The sequence below is a fragment of the Heloderma suspectum genome, chromosome Z, assembly GCF_057233095.1.
Source record: "Heloderma suspectum isolate Gila_16-S chromosome Z, 16-S_ref, whole genome shotgun sequence".
Taxonomy (NCBI): Eukaryota; Metazoa; Chordata; class Lepidosauria; order Squamata; family Helodermatidae; genus Heloderma; species Heloderma suspectum.
Genome location: NC_139476.1, coordinates 11,062,912 through 11,087,415, shown reverse-complemented (window position 1 = coordinate 11,087,415; position 24,504 = coordinate 11,062,912). Strand labels below are relative to the sequence as shown.

The window sequence follows — 24,504 nt, the reverse complement described above, 5'->3', positions numbered from 1 at the left end:
CTTATTTTCTAAGACAAAGCGACGCTGGGCTTGAAGAACTTTGCTCAGTGTTTGGACTTCTTGTTTAAGGCTAACGTTTGCTTGCTCTTGATGCCGCTCCAGTGTCAATCATGAAGTCAATGTCACGGCCCCTCACAGTCAATGTCACGGCCCCTCTCAAGCTGTCTCCCTCTTCGCCCATTCTGGTGCCTTTGGTTTTCTCCTTTGTGTATTTGATTTATTTTATTTGGGCATTCATGCCACTAATGTCCATTTTGTCTACACTGGGCACACCGGTTCTTTCTTAAGATCTTTTGCCTCTGCCGGGTCTTCTTCTTTTTTTCTTTCGTTCATGTCTTCTTGGGCCTCTGGGTTGAGGGAGGTATACTGGCGATAGGCATTTGAAAGACGCTCCAAGTACGCTCTGGGGCCTCGGTGGCACCTTGCAGCACTTTAGACACTTTGGTCATATTAACTGACTTCTTTATATCTGCTTTCATGGCTTTTAACAGCAGGGTTTGATACCGGGTGAGGCACTCTAGCCCAACTTGTGTTTTGGGATTCTAGCAGGGGGGGTTTACTTACAAGGAGACTTTATTGGGTAACTTACAGCACACAGGCGTACTTAATGGTTGGATCAGACAGCTTCTTTGAACCATGAGCTATTGGGCTAAATGGGTTTTTATACCATACAGGTTACCCACGAGGCAGCACAACACTAGCAAGCATTTTCAGCATAGGCTAGAAGTGTTTGGTTCTCAGGCACAGCTTCCTGTAAACAACTTCGCTTCTTAAAGTGCTTGATAACACTTTTATTCATTAGTATGGAAAGACAAATTTTTTCTCTTTCTTTTGCTTTCTTTTTGCTGATCTGCCTGTATTGCAGATCATGTTTCAAACTTTTTACCTAAAACTTTCTGCTCTATGCACCAGCCTTGTCTCTTTATTTGTCTTTTTTAAGTTAAACTCACTTACTTAAACCTTTCTGCCATACACTAGTCCCAATGACACACATTTGGGATAGGCTCTTCTTCTCCTTCTAGTTACATTTTTTTCATCTTAAAGAACTATTACATTATTGTGGCTACTTTATCCACAATAAAGTAATAAGTTCCAGGCACAATCAGCTGCTTTTAATTTACCCTGGGGGCAACTATGGCCACGCTTCTTTTCTATAAATGTTTTTTCTTTGCCTCTTGCCTTTTTTTTTTCTTTTCTATCTGTCTTCTACTTTCTCTATTCCTTCTTTTTTACTTGCTTTTGTCTTTCTCTTTCTTATCATCCATTTGGAACCACACTTAGTATTATTTGGAGTTGCAACTAACACTAATCTGCAAATATCACATATATTTTATGATATCTAAGAAATCATAAAATATATACAACAAACTTTTTCTGCAATTTAACACAATGAATGGAAAACACGTTTTGCATGGTAAGGCATGATGGAGCAGATCCAGCAATTATACTGCTCTTCTGGCTGAAAGCTCAGGGCCCATTAAAATCAAGGGATGGGCATACCCACACATGCAAAGAGTTCTAGGTCACCATTTTTGCATCAGCAACTCTATGCTGCATGAGTTCTAGCAGAAGGAAATCTAAAAGTCATAGATCAAACTCAGCCTGCTGTACACTGAGCTAACTACAAAGACAGACACACGGTCCACAGCGATGAGAGTTCAAGTTTATCAAAAGCTTCATAGCACTGTTCATGGCAAGTCTTTGACAATTTAAAATTTTAGTTCATGTGCAGAGTGTCTCTAAAAAGCCCAGATGATGATGGAGGTAAACAGAGAAGGCTCTGGGCAATGAAGATGCGATGTTTCCAGCAAAGGCTCTCCACTTTTGCATCAGTTTAAAAAGGGGGAGTGTGGCCCTACACCCCTTCTGACAGACAAGGGCCTTTAACTTTTTAGCAAGGCCTCTGTCTAAACAGAGCGGCACAGCTCAGCTCCCTAGCCGTGACACTTTAACTTGGGCAACTCTTCTGTAAATTTTATTCTACTTCTGTCAGGTTTTCACAGACATTTTAAAAACTTAGACTTTTTTTTTCTTCTAACCTGGTACACGAAAGCACTGAAACACTGAGTGCCGAAACTCAGGATGCTGGGGGGTGATGGGCATCGCCTTATACTTGCATTTTTCAGGCAGCCATTAATCTTCGGGGAGGCGGTGGGGTGATTTGCAGGACTTCAAAGGTAAGCTTCCCAGTTTGTTTGTATTTGTAAATCCCAAGCTTAAAACAGGACATGATGAGGTACAGGGCAGCCAAATTCTTGCTTTGGCACGGGCAACAAATAACTTGGGTCAGCTTTCTTCGCTGGGGTCTCAAACAGGAAAACAGTCTTAATTTAAAGTTGTAAAATCACTGACAGCGTCAGCCAGCCAGCTACACAGATTTCATTGTTTTTTAAGACAGTTGCTCCAATATCTTCTTTTCTTCTCAATCAGGTTGGATCTCCCAGCTTACACAGTTTATTGCAGCTTTCAGGAGCATGGTAGTAGCGTGGTTTTGGCTTGGCCAGGAACATGCTGTCTGGTTTCTCGGTCTCTTCAGCACACACACTCAGGCAGTGTAACACTGGATACTCAAATCAGTGAGATTTCTTCATTGCAGGGAATCCCACGGCAAAAGCTTAATGGTTACGCTCTTCAGAAATCATATAGCCGATGGTCAATAGCTACAGGCTCTATGCAATTCTAACACAGTTCAAAGCTAAACACGGTTACCTTGACAGAGATCTTCAACATGGTCTTTCCGCTTCATTCTGCTCTGGGACAGTGTTATGGCACACTTTTCACTCGAAGAGGGGTCTAGCCTGTGCTCTGGGGGCTGATTCTTCACCTTTATTTTCTATTTTGCCTTCATCTTCTGGGTCTTCATTTTCAGTTTCCATTTCTTAGGGATTTCATCTCAATTAGGCGAGGTGATGATGTTGCACAACTCAGAACGTTGTGGGCAATTTTCCTGCCCCCCCTCTCTCGGCGCGCTAGGCTAACAGCTACTTCTTCGGCCTTACACTCCCACGCTCCCACGCTTTGTTAAAAGCCAGACTGTCCTGCAACATTTTTCTAATTAACAGCCTCAGATCTTGTTTTTTTTCCTCTCAGCTCGACCTTGAGCTTTTTGCTGTTTTCTCTCTCTATTCTGAATCTTTTTTAAAAAAACCTTTTTCCTTCTTTGTTTGACATACATCTCAAGGGGGTGCAAGGTTTGCTTCCCCCACCACCCATAGCCTCCCTCCTAAATTGAAGACAGACACAATTAGGGAATGGGAATTGGTCAGTGAGTAAGGGGTCTCACTGGCCGACACAAGAGGATTTTACACACCACGCACTTTGCTACTGGCCTGGGCACCCGGACAGTCAACGGTATGCTTCAGAAACCACAGTAGCCATTCACACAATCATCATTCACTCCACTGCATCCATATGTCCCTGCCACCCACTTTTCCCACTTTTTACCAGAGCGGAAAGCGGCTTCCCCAGCTTCCTACTGAGTACTGGCGTGCTGGGTACTGGCGCCCACTCGGGGGTGTGATCAGGCCCCCCTTCTACCCGCAAGGAGTAGGTTCTTTTGCATACGTATACCACCAACACTGACCTTCTTCATGAGGCGGGGCCCTCTTTTTTTCTGCCCAGTGGCCTTTCTCCCTAAAGGCGGGGCCCTCTTTTCCCCATATACTTGCCTTTCTCCTGAAGGCTTCCAATGTGGGTTTCAACTCAATTGCAGCTGTGATACAGGCAGGGCTCAAGTTCCTTCCTCCACTTCCCAAGGTTCTCTTGCTGCTCGCTGCCATTTGGGCGATCCCGGTGCAGGCTCCCTCCCGTTTACCCGACAAAAAGGTCGGTGGTGCCAAGAAACGGAGGCGTGCGCCGAGCGCGTCTTCCCGGTGCGGCGATCAAGAGCAGGCAACTGCCACCTGTCTGGCTCAGAGCCTGCCACATCCGAGTCACGGCACCATTTATGTTGCAGAACCCAGAGTCAGAGAGACCACGGAGTGAAGGAAAAAGAGATTTTTTATTTAACGCGCGGGCTTAAGGCTGGAATCATTTCCAAAGAGCCAGAAGCCCCGAAATACATCAGCACATTGTTTTTATAGACATTGTGACACATAGGAAACGGCTCCTCCTCCCCCTCCCGCGTGGGGTTGCAGTCCTCAACATTTCTGCTCCTAGCACCATTGTTTATAATACAAGAACTGGGTGATAGGGTAGCCATGATAAGGAGAGAACAGAAGAGAACAGCAGAGAACAAGATATACAATTGTATGACCTTTGACAAGACAAGGAATTCCTGTGTCTCGTCAGCTTACAACAATATATTCAAGGGAGAAAGAGCTCAGCAAGAACATGAAGCATGAGACTGCATGAGGCTACTTAGTCTGACCCCCAATATGGCTGCTACAAACGCAAATGGCGGCACCCAATGGGCGCTTTTTTTTTTTCAAAGTCACCCGTGATAGGCTACATGACGATTTACGTAGCCTGTCATGGCTGACTTTGGAAATCTAGCCATGATAGGCTACGTAAATCGTCACGTAGCCTATCACGGGTGGTTTTTTTTTCCCTGTACTTTTTTTTTCGCAGCCAGGGAGACGGGGCGCTCCTCCCTGGTCTGAATTTCGGCCGGGCGAGGGGGGGCACCTCCCCCCCTCGCCTGAACTTCGGGGGGAGAACTGAAGCGCCTCCCACCCACCGCAAATGTCACCCTTTGAAAAGGTAAGTGACTTTCGTACATCCCTACAGCTGAAGCAGAAGGGTGGCTGTTAGGAATCACAGGAAGGACCTTCCAGTGCAGTCAGCAATAGTCAGGAACACACAAGAGCGAGTAGACAAGAAAATATTTACTCCCACATTAAGCTCAGTAAGTAACAGCTCATTCTGATTCTACAACTACTTATCTGCATCCAGCATCCACCCACATCATAAACCTTCATATAGGGATGTCAGAGAATTCCGCCATGGATCTCGGTGAGGCCGAATGCCAGTGCATTCGGCCCCCCGAACTCTGTGGCAGAACGGCCTGCCACCCCCCCGCCACCCTGCGGATCCTCCCCAGGACGAGACTTACCTGGGGCGGATATTCCGGCAGCAGCGGCTCCAGCGGCAGCGGCGGCGGCTGGTCTTCCGACCGGCTGCCACCGCCGCCATTTGCAGTCTTGTCATTTTGTTTTTTTTGGTTTTTTTTACAAGACATGATAGGCTATGTAAAGATTTATGTAGGCTAAAAAGGCTATCAAAAAGGAATGCAAATAGTGCCTTTTTATTTACATAGATTAAATATTTACGTAGATTAAGATGGCCAAAAAGGAGGAGCGCGAATGGTGGCAGCCATAGCCGCTGCCATTTGCGTAAGGGGGTTTGTTTGTTTTTTCTTACCAAAAAACCAAAAAAAACCCCACGTATGCAAATGGCGGCAACTACGGCTGCCGCCATTTGCGTTCCTTATTTTTGCCGTCTTAGTATATGTAAATAATTATCTAGACTAAGACGGCAAAAATAAGGGGAACGCAAATAGCATCTGCTACGCTATTTGCGTTCCCCTTATTTTTGCCATCTTAGTCTACGTAAATATTTACGTAGATTAAGACGGCAAAAATAAGGAGCACAAATGGCGGCGGCTGTAGCCGCTGCCATTGGCATACGTGGGGGGGGGGTTCCCATTGCCCTCCACGGCTGGAAATCCGGCTGCGGAAAGCTCTGGCCTGGCAGGCCTTCGCCGGCTGCTCCGCGGAGCTGCCACGGAGCACAGCCGGCCATGGAGGATTCCAGGGGGAGGAACAGAGCGCCTTCCCCCAGTTCAGGATTCCAGGGGGAGGGACGGAACGCCTCCCCCGCCACCATCAACATAATCTGCGAAAGGTAAGTGACTTTCATACATCCCTAAAAAAAAGGACTAATAAAACCTATATTCATGGAATTTATGTGATCACGTTGTTCATTTGGGATGAGAAGAGGAAAAAGGGAAATGTCCCCCTTAGCAGAGGTGAAACACTTCAACCTTTTGTGTTGTGCTGTTTTTTAAATAAGAAAACTTCTTACCAGCAGCTGAGATCCCTTCAAAGCAAAGTGAGGGTTTTCACCTGCTCCCATACTCTTTCCCTGTGAATGCCCCTGGCGCATATTTGGGGATCAGAGCCATCCTTAGGAAATGAAGAGGGTGGCTGGCATCAGTGATGCTTTCATCTGCAGTGCATCAATTTTGTGGGTTTGTACAGGATACTTTCTCAAATTGCTAAATGTGCCCTGAGGCCCCCAAAGGTCATGTATTCCTGGTATCTAACCAATGATCTAACTCAAGGCAGCTTCCTTCAAAGACATTTTATCTGACAAGGAGCAACTGCCTAAATTTGTTCAATATGTTTGAGGGACCTTTATCTGTAGAAATATCATGGGCTTCAGTTTTTCTCTATACTTAGACTTGTGTAAACTGTACTACCCACTTTTCTGTCATAATTTGGTCCTGTAATCCTTGAGATGTCATATAAGTCCTGTACAACAACATAGTGCAGAAACTTTTGCTATCTATATCTAACAATGTTCAACTATCTTTCTGTACAGCAGTTGTTTATATTGATGCTATCTTGAATGTTCTCCTCCATGGATCACTGCCTTGTTGTGGCGAAGCGGATTGCATAACTCACTGAAGCCATAAGCTATGCCGTGCAGGGCCACCCAAGACGGACAGGTCATGGCAGAGAGTTCTGACAAAATGTGGTCCATTGGAGAAGGAAATGGCAACCCACTCCAGTATTCTTGCCAAGAAATCTCCATGGAACATATCACAAGGCTAAAAGAGATGACGCCGGAAGATGAGCCCCTCAGGTCAGAAGGTGTCCAATATACTACTGGGGAGGAGCAGAGGGAATTCCCAAGTAGCGCCAGAAAGAGTGAAGCGGCTGGGCCAAAGCAAAAAGGACACTCAGCTGTGGATGTGTCTGGTGGTGAAAAGAAAGTCCGATGCTGTAAAGAACAATATTGTTTAGGAACCTGGAATGTAAGATCAATGAATCAAGGTAAGCTGGAGGTGGTCAAACATGAGATGGCAAGATTGAACATCGACATCTTGGGAATCAGCGAATTAAAATGGACAGGCATGGGTGAATTAAATTCAGGTGACCATGATATCTACTACTGTGCGCAAGAATCCCTTAGAAGAAATGGAGTAGCACTCATAGTCAACAAAAGGGTGGGAAAAGCAGTAGTGGGGTACAATCTCAAAAATGATAGAATGATCTCAGTACGAATCCAAGGGAAACCATTCAACATCACAGTAATTCAAGTCTATGCCCGCCCCAGCCACTGAGGCCAAAGAAGCTGAGGTTGATCAGTTCTATGAAGACCTACAACACCTTCTAGAACTAACACCAAAAAAAGATGTCCTCTTCATCATAGGGGATTGGAATGCTAAAGTAGGAAGTCAAGCAATCACTGGGATAACAGGCAAACATGGCCTTGGTGTACAAAATGAAGCAGGACAAAGGCTAATAGAGTTTTGCCAAGAGAACACGCTGACCATAGCAAGCACTCTTTTCCAACAGCACAAGAGACGACTTTACACTAGGGATGTACGAAAGTCACTTACCTTTTCCCAGGAGTGATTCGCGGTGGGGGGGAGGCGCTTCGCTTCTCCCCCCGAAATTCAGGCCGGGGGGGGAGGCGCCCCGCCTCGCCCGGCCGAAATTCAGGCTGAGGAGAAGCGCCCCTCCTCCCCGGCCATGAAAGAAAAAGTAAAACAAACAAACAAAAAAACCCCGTGATAGGCTACGTAACGATCAACGTAGCCTATCACGGCTAGATTTCCAACGTCAGCCGTGACAGTCTACGTCAATCGTCACGTAGCCTATCACGGGTGACTTTGGGGGGGGGAAGCGCATACGCAAATGGCGGCGGCCCATGGGCGCTGCCATTTGCATTCCTTGTTTTGGCACGTCTACTCTACGTAAAGATTTACGTAGACTACGGTGAAAATAAGGGCAACGCAAATAGCGTTCCCTTATTTTCGCCGTAGTCTATGTAAATCTTTACATAGACTAGACGTGCCAAAATAAGGAACGCAAATGGCGGCGCCCATGGGCCGCCGACATTTGCGTACGCGCTTTTTTTTTTTTTCCATTGCGGAATTCTCCACCATCCCTAGTGAGAGCTGGACTATAAGGAATGCTGAGCACCGAAGAATTGATGCTTTCGAACTGTGGTGCTGGAGAAGACTCTTACGAGTCCCCTGAACTGCGAGGAGGTCACATCAGTCAATCCTAAAGGAAATCAACCCTGACTGCTCATTGGAAGGACGGATACTGAAACTGAAGTGCAAATATTTTGGCCACCTAATGCGAAGAGAAAAGTCCCTGGAAAAGACCCTGATGCTGGGAAAGATTGAATAAAAAGGAGAAGGGGACGGCAGAGGATGAGATGGCTGGATAGCATCACCGATGCAATGAATATGAACTTGAGCACGCTCCGGGAGAGAGCGCAGGACAGGAAGGCCTGGCGTGCTACGGTCCATGGGGTCACAAAGAGTCGGACACGACTGAACAACAAAATCTTGAATGTTGCAGGGCCAAACTGCAACTCTCGTTTCATGTATCATTCTTTAAGATAAAAAGGTGAATACATCAATTAACTGTCCACTTGATTGGCTTTTGGTGTCTTAATGGTGCCCCCCCCCCATTTGGCTATGAAGAGTCCCCCAGTTTGTGGAACAGGGAGGGGTGCTGGTGTGGATCATCACTCAGTGCCCAGAACAACAACCCTGAACTCAAGAGATATCAAGCAACTGTCTTAGAGGCAGCCACTCCTAGTCCTAGGCCAGGCACTTTGGGAGGCAGAAGACACTTAAACTTATTAGGAGGATGCTTTATTAGCCTCAGCTTTTTAAAGTCAGTCCTGCTCCCGCTGAGAAATGGCAGCTTCCAGAATCTGGATGCTGACAGAGCCTTTTGAACAATGAGCTATTGATATATACTGGGGTCCATCGCTCTCATGTCCCACAGCCATAGATTCACCTAATGATGGTAGATGTTGTCACTAGATATCCTGAAGACTTCTTCCTTCCGCAAGCCACATCAGCACTAGTTTGTGAGCTCAGACAGGTTTTTGCCTTGGGGACATTCCCCCATGAACCAGGCCAAGGGCTGGCATTCATATTCAATGCCCTGCACCTTCCTGCGGGTGTTGGGAGTGAAGGCAATACAAGCTTCCCTTTACCTTCGTTACATGAATTAGCATACTGAATGCTAGAACTGCACCTTGAAAAGGAGGCTGTGGAAGGTTATCTGGCTGAATGCTTCAGATTTGTTATCTGAAGATGATGGGACTTGTGGTTCGACATGTTTTGAGGTCATCTTATGCCATCATTAATTCCCCCTTTCTCAGTGCAGTCTATCTATTTCTGCAGCTACTTTTGTAAAGACATTTGGGAGGGTTTGACTGGACAAGTGAACAGATGCTATCATGATTAACTCAAAATGTAAGTGTCCTTTGATTAAACCATGCCAGCCTTCATCATCATTTAAATATACTTTGAGGTCCTAATAAATTGTATTTAAACTGACTGCAATGCCCTTAGGCTTATTTTGTGTGTAGGAACAATATCTGGTCACCTCTCCAGACCAGAAAATGCTTTCATCAGCTGCAGAATATCTCAGAGCCAAACTGCACATGATATTGCACTTAACTACACATGATATTTCACATAACAGTGCAAATTAACTATACATGATACTGCATATGGCTTTTTTAATGATGCAGGTGACAAGGTGGGATGGGAGACCAAGTAGGATTGGGATCATATTCTACAGGAAGGACCATGACCCTTTTCTCCCACACCAAAACCCTGACAAAAATTGTACCCCTAAAACTTCCTTTTACACCAAAAGGAAAGCTCCCACTAGCACCAATGGGAACTTCCCTTGCACAGTGAGGAACAGACATTGGGGCCTCAAATCTGGTCCTGAGCTAGAAGGACCAGTCATTAGACCCACTTTGACCCAACCATTTGACCCATTTTTCTCCCTCTCTCCTAATACTAGAACACAATGGGGTCATCCCATGAAGCTGATGGGTGAGAGATTTAAAAAAAGATAAAGGATTTCACACAGCGCAGAGCTAAACTACGGAATTTGCTACAAGATGTAGTGATGGCCACACTTTTGGATGGCTTTAAAAGGGGGTTAGACAAATGGGCATGTGCTACCTCCAGTACCAGAGGCAATGTGCACCAGTTGCTGAAGGATATGGGTGGGAGGGTGCTGTTGCACTCATGTCCTGCTCGTCGGTTTCCCATGGGCAGCTCGTTGGCCAATGGCCAGCATGTGAACAGGAAGCTAGACTAGATGGAACCTTGGTCTGAACCAGCATGGCTCTTCTTACGTTCTTATGTATCAGACCACTTCCCCTGTTCCTAAAAAGGTCATTCCACTGCTGCAAATTCTAAGCCCCAGCCCACTATTAGAAGACCATGCTTCTTAATTTATTTTATTTATTTATTTATTTATTTATTTATTTCTATACCACCCAATAGCCGAAGCTCTCTGGGCGGTTCACAAAAACTAAAACCAAACAACACACAATAAAACAATTTAAAATATATAGAACATTAAAACCACAATATAACAATACAACCACAATAAAACCTAGCAGCAGTACAGGAGTTTAAAATACAGATTTAAAACAGCAAAGATAAAAATTTAGAAAGCTAAAATGCCTGGGAAAATAAAAAGGTCTTCACCTGGCGCCAAAAGGAGTACAATGTAGGCGCCAGGCGAACCTCACTAGGGAGCTCATTCCAGAGCCGGGGTGCCACAACAGAAAAAGCCCTCCTCCTAGTAGCCACCCGCCTCACTTCCTTTGGCAGGGGGTCACGGAGAAGGGCCCCTTTTTATATCAACCTTTTCGAAATAGCTGATGGGGGCTCGGATTTTTGCTGTTATTTTGGTTTTTGTTGGCGAGGTTTTGCTTAAAATTCTCTCTGTAAAACTACATTTTAAAGTTGCAAGAGAGTTATTACCTTCTATTTATTCACTGCTAACTACTGGCCAAATGCAAGGTCAAAATTGAAAAAGTTAAAAAAAAATGGAAAAAGAAAAGATATTTTGGCAGTTATATAATGGAATATAACTCTCAGGGCTCTCAGCGGCTTTCGATACCATCAACCATGGTATCCTTCTGGATAGGTTGTCTGGGTTGGGAGTTGGAGGCACTGCACTACAGTGGTTCCGCTCCTACTTGGATGGCCGATTCCAGAAGGTGGTGCTGGGGGATTATTGCTCTGTGCCGTGGCAATTGTGCCATGGAATTCCACAGGCTCTATTTTATCCCCTATGCTGTTTAACATCTACATGAAACCGCTGGGGGAGGTTATCCGAAGGTGTGGGCTGAGGTGCCATCAATATGCAGATGACATCCAGCTCTACCTCTCTTTCTCATCAAAACCAGGTGAGGCAGTGGCTGTTCTGAATCAGTGCCTGGACACAGTAATGGACTGGATGAGGGCCAATAAACTGAAACTCAATCCAGACAAGACGGAGGTACTGTTAGTGGGTGGTTCATCTGCCCGGCTAGGCAATATTCAACCTGTTCTGGAGGGGGTTGCACTCCCCCTAAAGGATCAGGTTCATAGTTTGTGGGTGCTCTTGGATCCAGAACTGTCACTTGAGGCACAGGTGAACTCAGTGGCACGGAGCACTTTTTATCAGCTTAGGCTGGTATACCAACTACGCCCTTATCTGGACAGAGATAGCCTAGCTACAGTTACCCATGCTCTGATAACTTCTCATCTGGATTACTGCAATGCGTTATACGTGGGGCTGCCTTTGAAAATGGTCCGGAAACTTCAGCTGGTCCAAAATAGGGCAGCAAGATTGTTAACAGGGACTGGCCTGTGAGCTCATATTACACCAGTACTTTTTCAGCTGCACAGGCTGCCAGTCCATTTCCGGGCCCGATTCAAAGTGCCAGTATTAACATTTAAGGCCCTTAATGCTTGGGGACAAGTTATCTGAAGGATGGCCTCCTCCCATATGTGCCTGCCCAGACCTTAAGATCATCGTCAGTGGCCCTTCTCCGTGAGCCCCTGCCAAAGGAAGTGAGGCAGGTGGCTACTAGGAGGAGGGCCTTTTCTGCTGTGGCACCCCGGCTCTGGAATGAGCTCCCTAGTGAGGTTTGCCTGGCACCTACATTGTATTTCTTTCGGTGCCAGGTGAAGACCTTTTTATTTTCCCAGGCATTTTAGCATTTTAGCTTTCTAAACTTTTAGCTTTGCTGTTTGAAAAATGTGTATTTTAAACTCCTGCACTGCTGCTAGGTTTTATTGTGGTTGTATTGTTATATTGTGGTTTTAATGTTCTATGTATTTTAAATTGTTTTATTGTGTGTTGTTTGGTTTTAATTTTTGTGAACCGCCCAGAGAGCTTCAGCTATTGGGCGGTACAGAAATGAAATGAAATGAAATGAAATGAAATGAATAAATAAATAAATAAATAAATATGAAAAAGGAATATTAAAACTATTGAACCAGTTCATTTCTCATTGCTATTTTTCTAATATTCAATAAAAGGTCCTTAATTTTGAAGGAATCTGTTATACTGTTGTTCCTTCTCTCACCCTAGTGATCCAGTTTTGTCATGATAGCATCTTCATACATTTTATGTTCCCATCCTGCTGACATTGTCCATAATTTAGCAAAATATATTCTTGTTAGTGTCACTATCACTCCTTCTGATAGTGAACTCAGGTGACAAGCGCCAACAGAAATTAAGCAAAAAAAATGGGAATATTGAGAAACTTGAGTGAGGTATCAGCATGCTCTGGGGAACAATGAAGAATGCAGAAGTAACCCCCATACTTGCCCCCCAACAAAACAACAACAAGAACAACTGAGAGAGAACAGAGAATGCTGAATAGTCACAGAATGTGATGTCAGTGGGAAAAGAAAATTAGAAAACTTTTGAATCATGAGCAAAGTGGAATAGGGAAAAAGAACTCCATACAAATTATGATATCCCAGAAGAGAGCACGACAGGCTGGCAGAAATCCTTAACTCTTGGGGATGAAGGATATATTGCAAAATTCCTATGAAGGTTCAATTGGTTATGTATATAACACTAATTCCTAACACTGTGTTGGCATGATTATAAAATATAATTCTGCATTTGAAGGATGTTTATGGGAAACATACTCCTATACATACAGCCATTTTAAGTATGATTCCAGTTGACTGGGACAGAGCAAATGCCTCAGCAGTGGACAAAGGCCCTAATGTGGAAAGGCCCGGGTTGTTTAACAAATAAATCAGCACATCAATCATTGAGTAATTTTATTAGCCAGGATGCTCCAAAGTGCTAGTTTGCTTAATTTTTTTCCTTATTAATTGATCTCTGGTATTGAGATTGGGCCTCAGCACAATAATGTAGCATTTGGGGAGAAAGATGCAACCTAGGAGACCAGAAGCAGAGGACAAAATGGAGAAGATCTCTACAGCCACCATGGATTTCCCTTTGGAGCTCAGGTAGCTTGGCACAAAAGAGATCCAAACACTGCAAAATACCAGCATACTGAAGGTGATAAACTTGGCTTCGTTAAAGCTGTCGGGCAAATTCCTTGCTAGGAAAGCCACCATGAAGCAAATGAGGGACAGGAAACCCATGTAACCCAAGAGATTGTAAAACATGTTGAATGAGCCTTCATTACATTCCACTATGATCTCACCTAGGAGGAAATGGAGATCCAAATTTGGGAATGGGGGTCACAGGCAAGGCTGGGTAAACAGAAGGAAACAGAATCAGGATAAAGGCTCTTTAAATGGCTCAAGGACTCTGAGGGAGAAGGAGAAGATGGGGTGGAAGCAGAGGAAAAAGCACAAGGGGAGCAGAAGGACAAAGTAGGAGCAAGGATACTCAGTGTTCCATGGGTTCCATTGTCATGTTGCTCTAACAGTCAGGAAGTTTCTCCTGATGTTCAGCCAGAATCTGGTTGCTGTAACTTGAGCCCATTCTTCCGTGTCCTGCACTCTGGGATGATCGAGAAGAGATCCTGGCCTTCCTCTCTGGGACAACCTTTCAAGGACTTGAAGAGCGCAATCCTATCTCCCCTCAGTCTTCTCTTCTCAAGGCTAGACATGCCCAGTTCTTGAAGTGTCCAAACTCCAAACTGTTTCTGTTTATGTCCTAAGGCATGTGGCTGAAACATAGTCTATTTTATATGGGAATAAGAACATGCAAAGAGCCCTGCTGGATCAGACCAAAGGTCCATCTAGTCTGGCATTCTCTTCACACAATGGCCAAAGAGCTGCCTTTGGGAAACACACAAGTAGGACATGAGTGCATCACCACCCTCTTGGTCATGTTCCTGTGCAACTAGTATACATGGGCATACTAACTCTGATAGTGTTGGAGGTAGCATATTTATTTATTTTATTTATTTATTGCATTTATACCCCGCCTTTCTCTCTCTCGCAAGGAACTCAAGGCGGCTTACATTATCCTCCTCCTCACCGTTGTATCCTCACAACAACAACCCTGTGAGGTAGGTTGGGCTGAGAGTCTGTGACTGGCCCAAAGTCACCCAGTGAGCTTCCATGGCCAAGTGGGGACTAGAACCCGGATCTCCCGGCTCCCAGTCCGTCACTCTCACCACTACACTACACTGGCTCTCATATGAAACAGACAATAAATAAATTGTCTCTCATATAGCATATGGCCATCAGGACTACTAGCCATTGATCACCCTAGACATAAAAGAATGCCAAATGCTATATTTGTTGTCAGGGGTGGGGGCTTAGTCGATTGCAGCAAGAACAACAAGGAGATTCCTAAAAATGTGTTCATTTGTCGTTCTTTTCTTACATAACAGACTAATAGCTGGCTGCTCCTACGATTATCAAGAGACAAGTTAGCCAAAGCCAGAAAGTCCCCTACTCCTGCCTTCCAGAATAAACATAACACACGCACTTCATTGGCAAATCTGTTTTCAGGTAATGGCTTTTCCATTTCAGTGTTCTTGAGCTCTGCAGGTCCCCCACAGCTCTCCCCAGATGAATCCCCTTACCTGTGGGATCTTGTAGATGCCCATTATGGATGTGATCTCCCTTGAGGATTGGGAGTCGAGACCCCCAATAACAGAGAGCAATTGATCCTGCCTGTCACATTTATAATTGGGAAACATTTGCCCCCGAGTGGAAAGCAGAGACAGGCTGTTCTCATGCATCCTTCTGGCAAGGTCCATGTGTTCATAGATACGGAAGCCGAGAGTTGTGTTGGGAAGGAGAGCTGGATCCTTGTTGAGCTCGGTGATAGCAAACACCAAGGCTAGGAAGTGCTGGTAATTCTTGATTATCGTCCTGCAATGATGGGAGTGACATTGGGGGATGGGTAAGGATCCTAACAGAACTGATGTGAAGTGGAGGGTTAAAAAGTCCCTCTGGTCAAACTCTCTTTGAACAAAGATAAGCTTATTGACCAAAGACATCTACTTGAAGGATTCACAGACAAATTTTGATCATTCTATTGACAAACAAAGACACAATGTCTCGCTAGATACATTTCACAGGGACATCTGAAGAGCGCTACCAGATTAGAGATCTAATCCAGCACATGTATAATGCATTTATTTATTGTCTGTTTTCATTATTTATGATCCTCTTTCCAGAATGCAAATGCCTCCATGGTGACTTACAGGTAAAACCAATGTGCAATAATAAAATCAAAATGAGACAAGTTTTTTGTTTGTTTGTTTTTTTAAGTAAGAGTTTGTCAAGATCATTTCCATGGGGCGGCATTTCAAGCTTAACAATGGCTAATTGCTCTTGGTCGAACAAGCCTCCTCCATAAATTTGTTGAAGAAGAACACAGAAAGAACATCAGAAGAGCCCTGTTGGATCAGACCAAGCTGGCTCCACACCTCCACCTAGCTCAGCGTCCTGTTTCCACCTGCTTTTCAGCCTGGGTTCTTGGCCCTAGTACAAAAAAGAGATGAAGGCAACAGCCCTTGTTTTTTCTTCTCCCCCACATAACTCATGTTAACTTTACATAACTTTAACTCATGTTAAAGGTAGGCTCCCTCTTGCAATGGAATCTCTATTTAGATATCATGGTTAATGACTACCAATAGACCCATCCTTAAGGAATTTGTCTGATCCTTTTAAAACAAAACAAAACCCAACACCAGTCAGTGCAGGCAATAGTGACCTAATTGCATCAAAACTCTGACATGGTCTGAAGCAGCTTCTGACTTAAATCAGCCCTTTATTCAGAACCACGAGGACATGAAACTTGCTTTGTATCTAGAGGAAGGATGGGCCGTAGTTCAATGGGAGCCCCTCCTTTGAATGTAACTGATCCCAGGGTCAGTCCTTGGCCTATGCAGGCAACCCTGGGGGGAGAGAGACCCTGTCTAACACCCTGGAGAGTACCTGCTAGATACTGAGCTAGAGAGGATCAATGAGCTGACTCAGCATTTTATTTATTTATTGCATTTTTATCCTGCCTTTTTTCCTCTTGCAAGGAACCCAAGGTGGCTTATCCTCCTCCTCTCCATTTTATCCTCACAACAACAACCTGTGAGGTAGGTTGGGCTGAGAGTGTGTGACTGGCCTAAAGTCACCCAGTGAGCTTCCATGGCCGAGTGGGGACTAGAACCCGGATCTCCCAGCTCCCAGTCCAATACTCTCGCCACTAAACCACACTGGCTTTCAGTATGGGGCAGAACTGAGTATTCCTACTGAAAGCAGTCCTTTATTATGAGCCATGAGGACTGGCATCTTGCTTTAGTTTTATTTTTTAGCCAAAGCACCAAAAGACCTCCTTTACATATGGAAGCCCCCAGGTTCAATCCCCAGCGGATTTCTATGTAGGATGGGAAGGAAAGCTGATAGAGAGTTGCTACAGGGGAGACTGAACTAGATGGACCAATGGTCTCTCTCAGTAGAAGGAAACTTTCTGGATTCCTCAGCCAGTTTTGTTTTGCTTCCTTTACAGAGAGTCTGGAGAGGAATTGCTGAGTCTTTTGTGGTCCAAAACATCTCTTAACATATATGTCCAATGATACAGATTGATACGTAATTTTAAAAAGGGGCCCAGTTTGTTATTTTAGTGGGAAAATGGCTTTCTGCATAGAAATGGAGAAGACTGCTAGGATAATAAATATAAAGTTTTTTTTTCTTTTATTTTCCCGGGGGGGGGGGTGTATCTTGGAGAGGGGAGCTAATCTCTCATTTTTCCATTAAATGTATATTTCAGTATGTTTTTTTTAAATGAAAGTTTATTCCTTGCTATAAATATACTACTAACTCTTAATTATTTCAGCTTTTGATTACTGCAGCCCTTATTTCTGCAGCTACAAAAACCACACAATTATTGCATACTACCAGATCTCATCCACACCCTGCAAAAGACCTGAAGCATCCCACCATGAGAATGTTTTCTGTGGTTCCCAACCTTGGGTCTCCATTACAACTCCTACTGTCCCCAACATTTGTCTATGGGTAATGGGATTTTTGGTCCAAACAACATCTGTGAATTCCAAGTTGGAAACCAGATCAGGAGTGGGCAGACTCATTTTTTACTAGCACCCTGAGTTTGAACTCCTGGAACTTGTGCTTTGTATGGAAGACATGAGATTTTAATTAAAATATTTTCAGCTCAGGAGTTTGTTCTGAGTACCAAAACTGAGTGGAACCCACAGGCCTTGGACACAAAACCCCACTCCTGGTTACCCTGAAGCTGTCTTAATTTCAGCTGTATAATTAGGACAGTTGTTGCTCCTATTATTACAAAGAAGTCAGAAATGTTTGCTTATCCATGGCAGATCATCCACAGATCTACCTGTAGATAAAGAACTACCTTTCCTACCTTCTTGGATAAGTCTGCAGGGAGGGGGGATTTCTTAGTCGCCCCCCATGGTTGTCAACATGAAGTGAAATGATTAGTTTCTGCTCTGCCACTCCTCCCTGCACAAAACCCCTCAGACTGAAGCCCTCAAGTCTCTGACTGTCATTACATGTTGAACCCAATTATAACAAGCCTCTGAGACTAATACATCAAATCAGAAAATTTTGAATGTCAGCAGCATCGCTGATGCATATTCCTAGAAGAAGCCCTCTAATCTGGAAGCAAAGCAGGCAACCATTTGTCCCCAATCCCTCTTCAGGAAACGTACACTGGAAGAACAGAGATTTCTGATGGTTCTAAACTATGGAAGTCTTCTGTATTTTTATAATGATAACTGCCAAGTGGTAAATTCCCACCGACAATGAGGTCTCCCAGTCTGTAATACTCTTGCCGTTCATTAGGCCTGGTCAAGGGGCACTTCGTCCTCAGCATCTTCTGGATGGTCAGAGGCTGGAACCAAAACAGCAGCAGCAAAATCATCAGTGGCAGCACAGAGAGACTTCCTCTTCTAGGTCAGCAGCTAAATAGCACCTTACAGAGCCCAGCTGGGGAATTAGATCTTAGCAAGAAATGAGCAGATGTCAAATGATCAGACACCACCCCATCTCCACATGGAAGGACTCAGGTTATATTTCTATTAAGCATGTGTTCTCCAGGATTTCTTTACCAATGTTCAGCATGGAAATCTATGGGGGATACATCAAGAATTACTGTCACTTTGATAATTCCAGGCTAGGGAAAGCCCCAGAGCCCCAGAATGCTGGGCTCCCTTTGCACTTTGGAGGGGAAAAACAGGTTTGCATCATTCTTGGCTTCTCCATAGGCTGGTTGGACTTTACTTGAGTTGCCAGATTCTGCACTTTGGCCTGTGTAAATCGGCACACCCAATTCCAAGATGGAATGCAGGCTCAAGCCAACATTTGTTAGCCCAGATTGATGGCTGGGAAACTGAGGAGTTTGCTCCTGGCTATAGCAGAGTTGTGCAAGACAGCATTGCTGGATGAAAAGGCTGGTCGGTCTGCCATTAGGACATCTTCCAGGGGCAGAGGGCCTATTAGGATGGTCCAGCCCCAAAGAGCTATAGAATCTGAAGGATTCCTGAATGATATGGGTGAGGTTTTGTTCGACATGGCAGATGTCCCTGCTAGGGATGTACAGGTTCCCCACCTTCCAATCTGATGGGGAATCTGCCCGGGGGGGGGAGGTGATCCATTCCTCCCCCCCAGAATCCTCCAGAGTGGCTCCACTCTGGGAGGATTCTGCAGAGCTGCACACCAGCTCCATACTGCTAGCGATATGGTAATAGTGGCTGCCATTACCATATCACCAGCACTCCAGAGCCAGTGTGCTGTGCTGCCTGCAGTCCTCCTGGAGTGCAGGTAAGTGATCCATTCCGCCACGGATTCCAGAGGCTGGATTCCAAAGAATCCAGGCTCATTTGTGTCCATGGCAGAATTCTCCAACATCCCTAGTCCCTGCCAAGGCCTTTGTCTGACTGTCACTCCTAAGTGTCCTATTTGGTGCTATGGAGCTCAGGAGAGATGGCTCTCCTGAAGCTCAATTGAACTTCATGAGAGCTTCTGGCTATGAAGCAGGCTGAATAACAGCAAGAGCTCAAGTCCTGCAAGGGTCAGAACAAATGTGACTCAGCACTGGTGAGAGCACATTATCACACCTATCATGTGGTGGTGTTGGTGGTGGTGGAGGTGGTGGTGGTGGTAGCAATGAAGGGCTTCTTCTGGGCCACCAGTGAAACCTCAGGTTGATGGATTTGAGTTTGGTTGTCAGGGTCTGCTCTTTGGCCTGTGTGACACTCAATAACAACATGTTAGATTCACATATCAGGAGTCAAGGCAGCATGGACCTTCCCTTACTAACTCCAGACAGAAGTTCTGGTTAGGGATGTCAGAGAATTCCACCACGGATCTCAGTGAGGCTGAATGCCAGTGCATTCGGCCCCCCGAAATCTGTGGCGGAACGAATCCCCCCCACCCCCCCGCCCCATGAAAGGCACACAAAATGGGACACCTACCTGCTGCCGTTCACGCTGCTTTGCGAATGGTGGCCGAGGCTGCGGCCGCCATTCACTTCTTTACTATAGCTGTGATAGGCTACGTAAATACTTACGTAGCCTATCACGGCTAACGCAGGGATGCCATTTGCGTACCTGCCAAAGGCATGATAGGCTGCGTAAGTATTTATGTAGCCTATCACGGCAAAAAAAAGGGAACGCAAATGGCGGCTACGGCGGCCGCCATTTGTGTTCCCTTTTTTTCTTGGCTGTGATAGCCTACGTAAATATTTACATAGGCTATTATGGGAAAAGAGAGGGGCGCAAATGGCGTAGTGGCCGCCATTTGCGCCCATCTCTTTTGCCATAATAGGCTACGTAAATATTTACGTAGCCTATCACAGCTAAAAAAAAGGGGGAATGCAAATGGCAGCCACCGCAGCCACCGCCATTTGTGTTCGCTGTTTTGTGTTTTTTTGCCGTGATAGACTACATAAATATTTACGTAGCCTATCATGGCAAAATACAGGGACACAAATGGTGGCGGCTATGGTAGCCGCCCTTTGTGTCCCTGCAGGCTGCCCAGCGGCCGGATGTCCAGCTGTGGGCGGCCCCAGCTGGCGGCTCTGCGGAATCACCGTGGAGCGGAGCCAGCCAGAGAGAATTTGGGGGGGAGGGACGGAGTTCCTCCCCCCCACCTCGAATGTCACGCTTTGAAAATGTAAGTGACTTTCATACATCCCTAGTGAGGCCGAATGCCAGTGCATTCAGGCCCCCGCAATCCATGGCGGAATGAAACCCCCTGCCCCACCACCCCGTGTAAGGCACGCGAAACGGAGCACTTACCTGGTGCCATTCACACTGCTTTGCAAATGGCAGCCACGTCTTTGGCCACCATTCGCTTCCCCATTTAGGCCATGATAGGCTATGTAAATACGTAACCTATCACGGCTAATGCAGGGATGCCATTTGCGTCCCTGCGGAGGCCGTGATAGTCATCAATATTTACGTAGCCTATCACGGCAAAAAAAGAGAGCGCAAATGGCGGCTGCCGTAGCTGCTGCCATTTGCGCCCCTGTTTTTTTGCCATGAAAGTCTACGTAAATATTTACGTAGCCTATCACAACAAAAAAACAGGAACGCAACTGGAGGCCACCGTAGCCGCCACCATTTATGTCCGCAGGCTCCGCACGCCTGCGAATGCACCCGGCTGGCGGCTCTGCGGAGTTGCTGTGGAGCAGAGCCAGCCAGGTTAGGATTTCAGGGGGAGGTGCGGAGCGCCTTCCCCCCACCGCGAATCACCCCTTCGAAAAGGTAATTGACTTTCGCACATCCCTAGTTCTGGTTGAGTGCTAGAACTGCAACCTGAAATATATCCTTCAGAAAGTTACCTGGGAGAACCTTCAGACCTTGGAAAGCATGTTATCTTAACATATGGAGAGCCAGGCTGGATCTGACCAAAGGTCCACCTAGTCTAGCATTCTGTTCACGCAGTGGCCAACCAGCTGCCCATGGGAAACCCACAAGCAGGACATGAGGGCAACAGATGGAGTGGGACCATGTTGTGCAGGGAAGGTCATGGCCCTTTTCTCACACAGGGTCCCAGATTAAAATTGTGTCCTTAAAACAGCTTTCTCCACCAAGACGGAAGCACTTGTTTGAACCAGCTCCTCCATAAATTTATCAAAGGAGAACACAGTAAGAAGAACATCTCACTAACACCAAAGGGACTTTTCTTTGCACAGCAAAAAGCATCTAGGGGGAGAGGAGCAATGTGGAACCGGCAAAGGGTGAAAAAAATAACCCTGACCCGATGCCATCATCCAGATCCACCCACCTGGTTTCTATTTATTTGCAGTGCTTATTACATCATTGTCGCATCTAGTTTGGCCCTTAAACCAAAGGTTGTTTGATCCTAGAATTCTCCAATAGCATATCTAGGCACGTCACAAAAGAGAGAATAGAAGAAATGAACAGTCGACAGGCTTACATGAATATTGTCAAATTGTACATTTTTGTCTAATGAGTATACTGCTTCATTCATTTAAAATATGTGAGCAATTATCACCTCCTATTGACTGCCAATACACATACAACAGCAGTTCACAAAATGTCCCTTCTCACTGGAGTTTTAGAATTGTTTACCCTAAAGTAAATGTATCCAGTGAAAGCGAAACACACAGCAATAATGGATTTGATAGGCTGGTTGTATCTGAAAATAAAACAAAAGGGACCACATTAGCTTCTGTGCTGATGGATATGTTGGAGAATTGTGATTGGCTGGGAAATTAAGTAGCAGGGAATTCTCCAACGCATAACATTCACATATTTCTTTCCTTATAAAATGATCTCTGCAATTGAGATTGGGCCTCAGCACAATAACATAGCATTTGGGGAGAAAGATGCAACCCAGGAGTCCAACACCAGAAGCCAAGATGGAGAAGATCTCTACAGTCACCATGGACTTCCCCCTTGGTGCTCAGGTAGGTGGGCACAAAGGACATCCAAACACTGCAAAACACCAGCATGCTGAAGGTGATGAACTTGGCTTCGTTAAAGGTGTCTGGCAATTTCCTTGCTAGGAAAGCCACCATAAAACTAATAATGGAAAGGAAACCCATGGAACCCAGGACAACATAAAACATGGTGACTGAGCCTTCATTACATTCTACTATGATCTCTCCACCCAGGGAATAGAAGTCCAAGTTTGGGAATGGGGGAAACGTCACCAGCCAGACAACACAGATCACAGCTTGGATGAGGGGACAGGCCAGGACAATGGAGTTTGTCAGTTGTCTCCCCAAGAGTTTTCTTGCCACGTTTCCTGGCTTGGTGGCCATGAAGGCCAGAACCACCATGACAATTTTTGCCAAAATGGAAGAAATAGCAACAGAGAAGGTGATGCCAAAAGCCCCTTGTCGGAGAAGACAACTTACTTTCATGGGTCAACCCATAAACAGGAAGGAGCAGAGGAAGCGGAGCAGGAGGGAGATGAGGAGGACATAAGTGAGGTCTCGGTTGTTGGCTTTGGCTATTGGTGTGTCACAGTGTTTAATGAAGGTTGCCAGAACTAGAGATATCATCAGAAAGAGAAAAAGTGCCAGAGAAGTTAAAACACATCCCAGAGACTCTTGATATGAAAGGAAGTGGATCTTCTTGGGGATACACCAGTCTTGGTTCTTGTTTGGATATTGATTTTCTGAGCATGGGGCACAGCAAACTGCATCTGGAATAAGAAACTGCTGCTCAAGTATCTAATACATGAAACAGATGTTCCTTATGGGGTCTAGTTCAATCCACAAAGAAGGAGATTGAAATATCTATTCTAAAGCTTATTGAAAACCTAAGGGTTAGGGATGTTAGAGAATTCTGCCACGGATCCCAGGGAGGCTGAATTCCAGTGAATTCAGCCCCCGGAATCTGTGGCGGAACGGAGCAACCCGCCGCACCACTCTGCGAAAGCCCTGTGAATCCGAGCTTACCCAGCGATGGCTCTGACAGCAGTGGCTCCGGAGGCAGATGAAGCGGCGGTGACAGTGATGGTGGCGGCTCCAGCCACTGCTGAGCTGCTGCAGCCACAAATGGCAGCCGTCGTAGTGGCCACCATTTGCGTCCATATGCTGGCCCGTGGTAGGCTACGTATATATTTATGTAGCCTATCATGACTAAAGCGGGAACGCAAATGGCATAGAGGACACCATTTCTATCCCTCCTTTAGCTGTGATAGGCTATTTAAATATATACGTAGCCTATCACGGGCTGGCGTAGGGGTGCAAATGGCGTTAGGGATGGATGAAAGGGACTTACCTCGTCCCGCAGTTTGCTTCGCGGTGGGGGGGAGGCACTTCGGTTCTCCCCCTGAAGTTCAGGCGAGGGGGGGGAGGCGCCCCACCTTGCCCGGCCAAAATTCAGGCCGGGGGGGAGGCACCCCATCCCTCACCGCTGAAATTCAGGCCAGGGAGGAGCGCCCTGTCTACCCGGCCACGAAAAAAAAAGGAAAGTAAAAATAAAAAACACACACCCGTGATAGGCTACGTAACGATTTATGTAGCCTATCATGGCTAGATTTCCAAAGTCAGCCATGATAGGCTATGTAAATCGTCACATAGCCTATCACAGGTGACTTTGAAATTTAAAAAAAAAAAGCGTGTACGCAAATGCGCCGCCATTTGCGTTCCTTAGTTTGGCACGTCTAGTCTACGTAAAGATTTACGTAGACTACGGTGAAAATAAGGGCAACGCAAATAGCGTTGCCCTTATTTTCGCCATAGTCTACGTAAATCTTTACGTAGACTAGACGTGCCAAACTAAGGAACGCAAATGGCGGCGCATTTGCGTACACGGTTTTTTTTTTTCAAAGTCACCCGTGATAGGCTACGTGACGATTGACGTAGCCTATCACGGCTGACTTTGGAAATCTAGCCGTGATAGGCTATGTAAATCGTTATGTAGCCTATCACGGGTGTTTTGTTTTTTGTTTTTTTTTTACTTTCCTTTTTTATTTTGCAATGGCGGCAGCAGCCGGTCAGAAGACCGGCCACCACCACCGCCCCCACCGAAACGCCGCCGAACCACTGCCAGGACCCGCCGCCAAGAGGGACATTCGCACGAGGTAAGTCCCATCAC

At 45.7% G+C, this 24,504-nt stretch overlaps 1 protein-coding gene across 1 annotated transcript in view; it reads right to left on the bottom strand.

The window, feature by feature from the left end:
• Positions 1-19,151, bottom strand: part of LOC146333676 (vomeronasal type-2 receptor 26-like) — a 39,375-nt gene extending 20,224 nt beyond the window's left edge. Inside the window, exons 1-5 of the mRNA XM_084825698.1 lie at positions 19,143-19,151; positions 18,136-18,317; positions 15,028-15,319; positions 14,826-14,850; positions 13,690-13,738 (exon numbers count right to left, since the gene is read on the bottom strand). Of these exons, the coding sequence (XP_084681824.1) occupies positions 13,690-13,738; positions 14,826-14,850; positions 15,028-15,319; positions 18,136-18,317; positions 19,143-19,151 (557 nt within the window). The remainder of the gene's footprint in view (positions 1-13,689; positions 13,739-14,825; positions 14,851-15,027; positions 15,320-18,135; positions 18,318-19,142) is intronic.
• Between the last annotated feature and the right edge of the window lie 5,353 nt (positions 19,152-24,504).